This window comes from Typopeltis vanoorti, chromosome 12, assembly GCF_054136105.1.
Source record: "Typopeltis vanoorti isolate ZY-2024b chromosome 12, IOZ_Tvanoo_1.0, whole genome shotgun sequence".
Taxonomy (NCBI): domain Eukaryota; kingdom Metazoa; phylum Arthropoda; class Arachnida; order Uropygi; family Thelyphonidae; genus Typopeltis; species Typopeltis vanoorti.
The window spans coordinates 59164305-59176407 of NC_143560.1; the positions used below are offsets into that span (position 1 = coordinate 59164305).

Genomic DNA, 12103 nt, shown 5'->3' on the forward strand with positions numbered 1-12103 from the left:
ACTCAACCATCGATCCCTGCTGCCGCTTCAATATCCCCTGGAAGTTGCGCATCCGTGTGGCGCATCCTTGAAGGGCGGAGAAGCAGCAACCTCCGCACGTAAAGGCATGCGTACAATGGCGAGTGTAATAATCTAAGTGAATGTCGGAATAGTGTACGACTTTTATGCAACAAGAAAGATCGGTTTTTTATATTCTTATTGTCACCTACTTCTAAATATAGATAAGCAGTTATCCTGATGTTCACGTTCTACTAAGAAACCTATCGAGTCTTGGTGCAGGCTATAACCGAAGGAGCAATGTCATCATTATAAAAGCGAGGTGATGGAATGAGCTTCTTTCGATTCCCGCGAACCACAAAGAGCACAAAAATTAGAAATACGGTCAGCTAATTCTGCCATTTTGGCTCTTAGACTGTGTTTGAGATTTCGAATCCAAGGAAGTGTTACGTAAGGTAAAATCAGGGTTCAAAAATAAACAAAGCATAAAGGTCGTTATATTTGTAGATAAGAGTGATACATGACTTGAATATAGTGGCCCGGAAATGCTTGCGTTCGCTTGCGATGCTAAAGGATTCGTCTACAGTCTTCTACTCTTTCTTAACGTCAATTTCTCATCTTGTGAACCTCAACCTTTAGTTCCCATACTAGAAGCGCACCTTGTGGCTGCTGGAACCAAACAAGCCTCTGGAAATGAACGGTGTTCCTCTCACACTACCGACATAGGTCTGATATCGTGGAGGGACCACACAATAACTGATATAATTACTTTGGACTCCAAAAATGTAAGTTTAGACAAGCGTGTTTTATCAATCATTGCACGAAACTGTGCAATTTTAACGATTATTTATAAATAAGCTATCATTAATTTTTATACTTGCGTAGCCGTTAATCTATATTTGTTAACTGTCAATATTATCAACGATGATTTATTCTGTAGCTATTTACTGTAAGATAGTGTCTCATTTTTTGATAGATGGAATATAAATTATTCCATCTATCAAAAAAGCAGACACTTACTAAATGTAAGTAAATAAAAAAATAGAAAAATGGAAAACCTAAAAGCGGAGGACACATAATTTATTACTTTGAAGAAATAGCAAACTTATTATTATCTGGAATCAAACAAATGTGTTTTAAAAGCTAGAAGATATTTTTTCTAAAAACATTTTATTAATTTTATGTAATAGTAGCGCGATTTTAAAATCAAGCTGAAAAATATCTGATTTAGAAAAGAGTTACTAAACATATTTAAAAAAGGCATGGCTAAAATCAAAGAATACTGGAAATCACTATAAATGAGATAATGTTAGTTATTTTAGGCTTATACTTCAAAAAGGTATTTACTAGTACGCATGCGTAAGATTTATTGTTTCGTTTAAAACAGCTACGGTATTATCTTGTTTATAAATAATATTAGATCAATATCGTTCATTAAATGTTCTCAAGAGGTGAATGGAGAAATGCAGTGCGAGTATCACCGCAATGAATGACACCCGAACTAGGGCAAAGTGCTATGAACTTTAAGTATTAAAAGTGAAACGTTTTATTTCATATTTTAAAAACAAAATATATGTTAGCAGAATCTATATTTAAGAAAGGTATCAGAAGAAATATTAGAAATGAATTTGTCAATAATATTCTCATTTAAATTCCAAAAACGAATAACTTGAGATGAATACAGTGTCGAATACATCCAGCGTAACTGGATAGTCAGAGCACGCAAAACTAAGTTCCTACTGTTGCGTGTTTAAAATTAAAGTAGGAATAATTGGATTATTCTGAAAACCGTGTTATGATAAAATCTTATTATTCTGAATTTAATTTTAAATACATAAATAAATAAATGGGGGCGTTATCTTTATGAATTATATTTATTTTTAACAGAAAAAAAAAACGGCGAACCCACAATCCAAACTATATTGTTGGACGCAAACGTTTGTAATTTTGATTTCTCCAAAAAAAAAAAAAATGAAACTGATGACCATCCTCTGTACTGCAGCATCTCTATACAGGGTCTAATTTACTTATTTGATGACTAACTAGTTAAATACTGTTTATGATTTTTATTTGTTTATGATTAATTATTATCATGAATTATTAATTCAGTAACTGCCAGTGTGTAACGCTATAATCTGACTTTTTATATATCGCCGTGTGTGGGGGGGGGGGGGGGGGGAATTTCTCTTTACAAGCTAACTGAGATTTTACTTTGATGTTTTCATGTATCATCGAAACTAAACTTTTCTAAATAGTAATAAAAATTCAAATTTGTTGAACAAATAATTTCGACGAAAACTGTCTAAAGTTAATATTATCAAGACTGAAATATATCGACTAATCAGAACCATTCTCGTCGGAAAAGATCGAAGCCAAAAGAGAGTATAGCGCGTGTACTGGCGCCACCCATGTCTGTCCAGTGTGGTTGAGTTTAATCCGTTCAATGTTAACGGTTCATTTCATGCCTCGTTTAGACCGCACCCCATCAAATTCCCAGAGGAAAGATCTCACCTTGTTAGCACCGCCCAAGAAACACTTGCATGTCTACTTAAATCTGCCCAACTGATGAGCAACGTGATATATTGTAACATTTCATTGCACGAACTCTGTTTATGGAGGTGATATTTAACGTGCTTCGGAAGTAGTTTGATCCTTAGCACTAAATGGCAAGGGAATAAAAGTGTGTGTGTGTGTGTGCGCCTGCGTACATGCGGTAATATGGTTTGTACATAATATACACATTCGATTTATTAATATTAATGCGTGGTTATGTTTTTCGCACGCCTCAGTTTAAATAAAGATCTCTCTCTCTCTCTCTCTCTGAATATATAAATCAAAAGAAGATGCTCTTCAGGCCTTGACCAGAGTTTTTCATCCTTTCAATTATTTGTGACCTTCTCAGCAAATATTCCGAGTCTAAATCCATTTTAATCATCCTTTCCTGCTCAGTTTAATATTAAACATAACATATTTCTAGTATTAATAAAGACTGTCGCAGACGTAATAGTTCGCGTATCTACCTGAAAAATAAATCACCGGCATAATTAGCCTTTTTTGTTCTCTCATAAAATTACCCTGTATTGTATGCCTGACCTATTTTATTATACGAATTTAGCCTGCTCTTGTAAGTGAGGTTGTTACAGACAATATACAGACCTTTTTTGTATTAAATAATAACGTTCAAACGATATTTAGAAGGAGAAAGTGCTGCTAGACAATATTTTATTGTTTCTCTTCATTCTTGCGATGAAAGAAATCCGGATCCTACGTATACCAGTATAAAGAAGGTCATTTTCTCCCTCGATTGTAAAATAGTTTCTGTAACATACCTTTCTGTTGTTTTCCTGAATGACTCTGGAACTCATTTCTTCTACTGTTACCAGAAATAGATGCATTCCTTCTACTTGGACAATACTTTGAAACAAGTAAAAGCAATCCTCTTTAAGACAATTCTTTGACCTTATAAATATATATAAAGGTCAAATATATCTCGTATATCTATCTGTTGTATATATATCTAGATATATCGTAGATCTAACTTGGTGATATGAATCTATTCCATGGCCAGCATAGTCACGCTGAGAACCAGATATTATTTTTTGGCAGGAAATGCAAAACGTTTCGATGTGTACTGGGCGACGTAGAGTACGCACATTGAACTTCAATAAGCACGAGAGAAAAAAAAAATGTGGTACTGTTCCCAATAATGAGTTTTATATTTTATGCCACAAAATTTCTAAAATACACATTATACATGAAGATTGTGAAAGAATGGTTATGGAACACTCCCCCTCCCACCACACACACACAAAAAAAAGTGAATATCATGTTCACATGTAAAGTAACAAACTTAAGAATTCTACAAGTTTCGATTTATACGCCACAATTATCTGGATTTAATATTTAGTTAGGTAAATACGATATGATGCCTACGTTTATTTTTAATTTCAGAAGTCCTAAAGTTAACATTCTCAGGTTGGGGAAATAACGCATACTGATGACTGTTCATGTACAATTTTCATTTTGTACACAAACAAAAATTGACATGCAGAAATGGCACGGAAGTCTGAAAATATAGATACGGAGATATTTCGACTCTTGAGCTCACTTAAATAACAATGAGATTTCATTGTTATTTTAAGTGAGCGACCTGTGACGTGTTTGACCTTCACTAATCTGCTGACTTACCGAATCAGGGTCGTAAACATCATGACTTTCTGAGCAAGTGCACAGATTCATCGAATGGAGTGAATATAGTGACAGGGTTTGATGCGGCAAAGGGCATGTGAGTAGAGTCAGTCATGTGTTCAAAAATAGTCGATCACGTGTTTACCTATGAAGAATGATGTGCTTCCATCCATCACCAACGAATGAAAAACAAAGAAGAAAAATTCTCGACAACATGAGAGTGATTATCGATGAAAGTAATAAAGCAATTGCATATCAGCCAAGGTGTTCTATTCTTTGACAATAAATTTCCCTTCAATAAAGTTTGAGCAAGATGAATAAGATAAAGTTTGAGAATGCAAAAAAAAAAAAAAAAATGGCAAGTACAAGCATTGGCAAAACGGTTTGGGCATTTATTATCTTTGAAATGATACTGAGAGGAGAGTAGACCCTTCATAAGACACAGTGTCATCACCAGCCGCAGAGCAAATGACAGAACAGGAAACGAAAACAACATAACCTCTGTCAAGAAAAAGTTGATATCACAACCTTCAATTGGAAAATGATTTTTCTCTATTTTCTAGGATACACATGGAATAATTCTTGGGAATAATCGGGAAAATCCTATGCAATTAAAATAGGCTTCGTGAAGGTCGTAAGCCTATATTATAGTACTGTCGATGGAGTAAGAATTAAACTAAAACCAACGATTCGGAGTATACTCGTATGCCAAGACCTGCTGTAGCAAATGTATGACAATACCTGTTCGAACACTGCGGTCCAAATTTGAAACATTCCGAAACTACGGTTTGAAATCCTGTGGCATATTCGTCCAGTCCAGAACATGCTCTGCGAGACTATCACCTGTCTAGGATCATCAAAGATGATTTGTTAATCTGTTCTTTGCCAGAAATCAAGAGATAAAGGAAATACATACGTAGCCTGGTACCCATATCCACGCGAAAAATAAAAAAATTGTATCTATACGATATATATATACAGTATATATATATATGTGACTATTAATATTAACTCGGAGTTTGGATATGTTCATTTTTTATATAAACTGAATAAAAATCCGAGAATTAGAACAAATTGAGATTTATTTGAACGTAACATGTTTCGTCGGGATTGACTTCATCAGGCGTTAAGAACATAGAAAGAACATAATAACTGGGGAGACCATGTTGAGAAATGATTCACTTGTACATTCTGTATTATTGTTATGTTAATTTTTAATAAACATGCTGTGGATACTTTCTAAATTACCATCATTTAAAGATTAATTTTATTCCACGAAAAATCAATATCATGTCCAAAATTGGATCCCAACTCTTGTCGCTTCATATATATATATATATATATAGCTGACTAAGCAGGTAGTCTCTATTCTCCGACTAGCAGGCTTCGGGGGTTGAATCTCACTTAGGGCATAGAGTTTGTGAATGTCTTTTTAGATGGCAGGTGATTTTCATGACACGAGATGAGACCTCTTGTCATAAATTATGCCATCCGACAGATAATCAGATGCTGGCATAGTACTAAGGAAATTATTGCTAATCATTAGTATTAATACGGGAGGAAATTTTTATCTATTCTTTTAAAATTGAAAGAATTAACCAGTATCTTTAAAATTCAAGGGTATTTTTGATAAAAATAATATACGTCTTCTTTCACGAGATTAATCAAAACATAAAATTCACTTGGTTTCTAATTTTCTTTTCTTCTTTTCTATATGAGAAAACAAATTGCAAAGCAAATTAGCTCAAATTCTTTCTTTAGAATTTTATTGAGTATAATGGCTATCTAATAAATAGAAGGTTGCAGTTCCTCAGAAAAGTGGAGGAGAAAAGCTTCCAAAAGAAAAAGATCGGCTTACAGAAGAGTGAATAAAGTCGGTTCCAGTTTCAAGTTAAGCAGTGCATGGAAGTTGATAAGTTTCCACTTGCTCTAATATACTTATAGAAAACCGGAGGAATTGTGGATACCAAGCAGCACTTTTAACAGCATCAAGAATTTTTAGGGAGAGGAATTATGCACTCTCTCCGAAATGCGGAGCAGTATATCTTCAATGAGCTATTCGTCCACAATTCAGCTTTAGTGATTTTTCATTTATAAAAATAAAAATCACAAAATTCCATTTGAAAGTATCGAACACGAGTCGGAATTTGATTGGTTTGTGCAAACTTTTGAAGGATACATTTAATAATCTTGCAGTGCCTTAGTAATTACATTCGCGTTTAATATTCATCGGTATAAAATTATTAGTTGAAGAACGTGTCAGTATCGGTGTTAAACAACAGACAGGACACTACATAAAATGGCATTGTGCCAAGCGTGGAAAATGAGAGGAAATGATACCTTCCAAAGGAGATAGCAAGCGAGTTATTAAAAATGCAACACATTCCCTCCTCGTTTTACTTCCGTTTTTGTTATACAAGTTCGTATTCTCCTAAATGAAATCCGATGTTCCAACTGGGTTCCATTAACGATCTGTATAATTTAACCGATTAAAAATATTTACTTTTAGTTTTAATCCATCAGTTAAACGAAGCTTCAATGTATATATTCCGCTTCATGGCACTGGAAAAATTAATAAACTCTCGGTAAAATGAGCGTTGTAAGGTTATCAACTGAATATGAAAAGAAGAATTTTTGCTATTAATACCTTAATTTACGATACTGTAGGAACATAAGAGCTCTTTCTTTTTTTACATTCCATCGTATTTTCGTGCGCGATGAAACGAGAGAGAGAGAGAGAGAGAGTACAGCATTGCATTATCAAGGTATAATGTAATGCTCCAAGTGTTGCGTTCTTAAGAAATAGGGCGTCCGTGGTTTTGATGAGAAGCAGTACACCCGGAACAGATAGGAAGAAGAGGCAGGCAATGTTCTACATCCCTTTTTAGCGTCAAATATTTGATACTTTTGACAGCCTGAAAGCTTGTGCTGCCGAGCGTTTTAACTTCTAAAGCTTCCTTAGATTTGGACGATCTAAGAATGCGGAGAATTTTAAGAAAAGGCAAAATTCTTCGGTAAAGTAGTGAGTGAGGGGAGATTGGGATGAAACTGGATACACTACATCATTAAAAAGAGCTTCCTAGGTTTATTTGATGGATGTTTAAAAAGATGTAAGAAAAGCTACACACACACACACACACACACAGAGGGAGAGAAGAAAGAGAGCGAAAGAAAGTAGATTGAGAAAAGGAGATAATATTGGAACATGCAATGCATAACATGCCTACACACGTACGTGCACACTCATATTTCCTTAGACATCTTTTGTTGTTTTTTGTTGTAATAATGTGATTTCTTACAACGCTCAAACGCCAGATCTGTCGTAAAATTACGGACAAACTTCTTCATCAGTTTTATGCGAGCAACGTGAACATTCCTGCTGAATGCATAAGTATGTGTCTTCTTTGCAATATGTCTTACGAGAATAGCAGAATATTTTCAACTTGAAATATCCCTCGGATTTAATGTTTCTTATGTTCAGGTACCAACAAACTTTACCGTTATTATGGGTTATTATCTTTACGACTGTCGCAAGATTCGTGGTATACCATCTAATAGCTGAAGTTGCCAGTAAAAGTGCACATCAAATGAGAAAATGGAACTTGATATTAACTGTAATATTTTATTACAATTGATCGCTCGTGTTCTATGATACCTCATGGAATTCCATGTTTTTCGAAACCCAACACCTCTAAAGAAAATTACATAGAAGTAAAACATAAGAAAACATGAAAAACAAGAACTGTTAACGTTTTGATGCATTGAATAGAAAGATCTCCTATGGTCCATCTAAATTCGAAAAATAACGAGATCTACAGGTAGCCTATACAGAAACGTTTTTTATATAAAAAAGGATTTAGCTAGAGTAGGGAGTTAGAAGAGGACTTTTTCGTTTCGTGTTCGAAATTATTTAGGTTACAACTCAAGTTGTAGCACAGTATTTAAATTTAAAAAAAAAACGTGTAACGGAAGAACTACTAATACTTTGTACAGCTGTAAACATATACGGGCATAACAGTGAATGAAGCCGCCTGCCTGTCGTGTTGGATTGCCCTCCTCACAGATAACGGCTATACGCCGTGACAGCAGTTTTTATTTTATTTTAATGTGACTTCCACTCACGTAAGCCTACAGTACATTAGTAGAGTGAGTGGGCTAAGGTTTTTATTTCTATTTTTATTATTCGTATATATTTTTGGTGTTTTATTTATTTTTATATGGTTTGAAAACCCTGCTGCAGAGGTAAAGAAGGGAACTTTTTCAAGCCACTTCAGGTCGCCAATAAGAAAGGTAATGGTCTCACACCGAACGATGAAATTCATCTACTACCTAAAGACACCACAAACATTCATTCCCGCAGCGGGATTGGAACCCGTAGCCAGTTAGTTGGGGACTGGATAGGCTACCCACTCGATGTTGGTGTGGAACTGTAGCCATAATGACCATAAAGCTACATTCCCTGAGTGAAGGAGAATGCAGTGTTTAGTTGTCTCGCGGCATATTTCAGAAAACCCGTGGGTTGTTCAATTTGTGGGCCGGCTAAGATTAGTAATGATCTGTGTGTGCTTGTGCCGAGGGGAGGGGTAAGTGTGGATGTGGGGGATGTTCCTTGAACTAATACTTTACAGAGTGGATACGGCAACATGGAGCAGTATCGTGTCAGAAGACATCGTCTGAAAACAAGTGCGACATGGTAAATGACATATGGGCTGCTATGAACTGCCAGCAGCCCATACCATGACACCACTACTAGTTTTCCACTGGTCTGGATGATAGAGATTTATGCCGGTAATTAATTTAATTCTGCGCGATGTATCAGAAACTGTGAATTGTCGAACTAACACACTTTTTTTCACCCATTTACTGTCTAAACATATTGCACTGACACAACATTTGTCGATTTTAACAGTAATCTTTGTGAGGAGAGGGTGTCTAATGAGCCTTTAGTTTTAAAACCCCCTAAGTGCGAGAGCCATTTTCCATGTTCCGAATATATATACAGTATATATATATATAACAATAGCGTAAGTGCTGTACCCTCTATAGTACCGTACACTGGGCGTATTCCATTGAACTGTAATGCTCAATACTGAGTTAATTAGGTTCAGAAGAAAAAAAAAATCAAATTTCTTCCTTAAGGAGAGATACTCGTATATTCTAATTAAGATGCCTATTAAGTAGCTAATTAATGACAGCTTGGAGATTTGAATTCTCAAAGCGTGATTTAATTGAAATTGCAACCATGAGGCCAGTATACTTTGTCTAATTATGTGTGTTTTAGTCCACGTTATCTCTTTTACTGAAAAACAAAAAAAAACTCGAATTTTCTGAAATAAAAATCCCCTTGACATCTACTTGTGAGAATTTTTTGGCATTTCATTAAATGTCCTGCCAAGCAAATTTGTTTAATACAATACAATTTATTATATATTGACATATTATTTCAATACCTCTAACGTGCTTTTTGAAATTTGTTGTTTAGATTTCGCTATCATGTCTTCAGATTTAGTTTCGAAGTAGAGGTGAACACAAAATTATCAGATATATATTTAATGCGCCACAAAATAAAAGTAACTGGAAAAATCGCTGAAGTTCCAATAATATTTGTTTACTTATCAGTTTGAGAGTAACCGTCCATTACCACACTGATCATGTTTTACCACTTTTCCCATCTGAAGGAGATGTTTCGTTATCTCTTATCCAATCAGCACATGGGAAAAGCAATAACTTTTCCCCATTGTAATGTAATGATCATTTGCCATCGAACCGATAACGAAGTTTTTTCATCGTACCGAAGTTTGTATCCACACTCCATCGTTTACATTTAACTAATACTTTGAGGATAAAATAGCTCCCTTACCCAGGGTACCTTCTACAGCTGAACTAGCCGATTAACTCTTGATTTATTCACAATAATATAACTATCCTATATTTCATTTTTTTGTTGCTCCAAATTTGAGCAATTCTCTAAAAAAAAAAAGTTCTTTCCATCGGTCAACAATGCAACCACACGTGGAAGAAAGCTGAGCTAAAATGTCATGTGATAACAATCTTTCCCTGTCATGGGACTGTACATAACTTTGAAGACATAGTTTGAAAATTCATTAGTTCACGAATTAGCGAAAAATGTAAAAAAAATCTAATTTCTGAGTAAGCAAAGGCAAACAATAGTCTGCTGGAGAGAGGAAATGGAAGCTTCTCTTGTGAGGTAGAATCTCAGCTTTTTTTTAATGAACCGCTTCGGTGTGAAGCCGTTCTTAAAAGACACGATTCTGTTCGGAACCGTAATCCGTCTTTCATCAAAATTAGAAAAAAATAAGGAAAATGTTATTCTTCTCTGTGCAACAGTCGAAATAGAATTTAATAGATTTAGTTCAGTTTATATTTCACCTAAAAAGCAGAGTGAGTTACTGATATATTATATAACAGTACATTCCACTATTTTATTCCGGGCGAAAATAAAAGCTACTTTTGATGTTAATGCATCATGAAAGGCTTAATACAGGCCATCAATAAATAAAAATAATCCTCAGCCTAGCCTGCTACCAGATTATACTAACAACCCATTAAACGTTCGTGTATCCAGCTGCCTATGGGAGACATTACTTTCAAGGCATCATAAATTACTTCTCAATGATAGCCGATTTACTAGCAGCTTCATAAAACAAAGTATTTCTTATAAGGAAGTGATAGCAGTATGCAAACGCTTCCTAATGATCCATTACAGATCAATTTTCTGATTTGTCCTTCGAAGACTAAGGAAATTTTCCTTTGCACTGTTTTCCCAAAGTGGAACATCTTTTAATATTCCAGACACAGATTTTAATTTAAGAAAAGGAGTCCAACAATCAACAGTTCTTATCTATAGTGTCTGTAAAATTAGAACGTTATACAAAAATAGAAACTTGAAAAATAATCGTAAACATTGATCATGCTGAGATTTAAACAAGTACATAAAAATGCGTTTATGTAAATCATTCGAGAAAAGAATAATAAAAAAGGTGCGTTTTGCAATTGGATTCTCGGGATCATCATTCATTATCACAGAAATTAAATCTAGAGCCGTGTTTAGCAGAATTTCGCAAAATGAGCAAGGCCTGTTTAGATTCGTTTTGTCCCCTCTGCACGTATGCAATAACTCCACCTGGATTTTGTTCAGTTTTGGTTTGGGATCTTAACTAAACTCGGGTGAAACAATCAACTCAATTTCAATTGGATTGGAGTAGCAATATTTGGCAAAATGATTCGAAGTGATATAAATTTATATGTTACAAATAACAATATAGTTCACATTTCATAAACTAAACAGCTTTAAACTTAAGTGCGGTGATAATCAATGACACGAGTATAAAAATACTATTGAAAAAATATTTTTATGACTATTTTGAATCATTTACATACTTTTAAATTCTGTACTATAGACCATTTATTCAATGGCATTTGTAAAATTGTTGTGCCAATTTTAATTTCTCTGATACTTTTGTCAATTTTGCAGAAAAAATATTACCGACAATCAAAAAAAAAGATGCGTTTAATAGCAAACTACAGTCATTTGTAACATAAATCCTGTTACTAAAATTTGTGTGAGAGAGAGAGAGAGAGAGAGAGAGAGCAATTAGTGACTGGGTAGATATCATAAATGCTTGCTTCTCGGTTCCGACAGCAAAACTTAAGCATAAAAAAGGACTTTTGAATGGCAATTTTAGCAAGATCTTCGGGTAGTTGTTTGTTCATTACATTGACTATAAAACAGGACACATCAAGGACAAAACAGTATCACTGAATTAAGTTAAAGACATAAAGTAAAAAGACATAAATTAATATAAGCAAGTTGATTTAAATGAGCTCTACGTTTTATTACGTAAGACTTCCTGTTGAATGTAACAATTGTATAGAGTTAATTACGTGCTTAATGATC

General features: G+C 34.5%; 1 protein-coding gene across 1 annotated transcript in view; it reads left to right on the forward strand.

Annotated features, from left to right (window-relative positions):
* The first annotated feature begins 529 nt into the window (after nucleotides 1-529).
* LOC150100820 (uncharacterized) overlaps nucleotides 530-12103 on the forward strand; it is a 79072-nt gene continuing 67498 nt past the window's right edge. The window contains exon 1 of the mRNA XM_090401547.1: nucleotides 530-782. Within this exon, the coding sequence (XP_090257673.1) occupies nucleotides 543-782 (240 nt within the window). The 5' untranslated portion in view covers nucleotides 530-542. The remainder of the gene's footprint in view (nucleotides 783-12103) is intronic.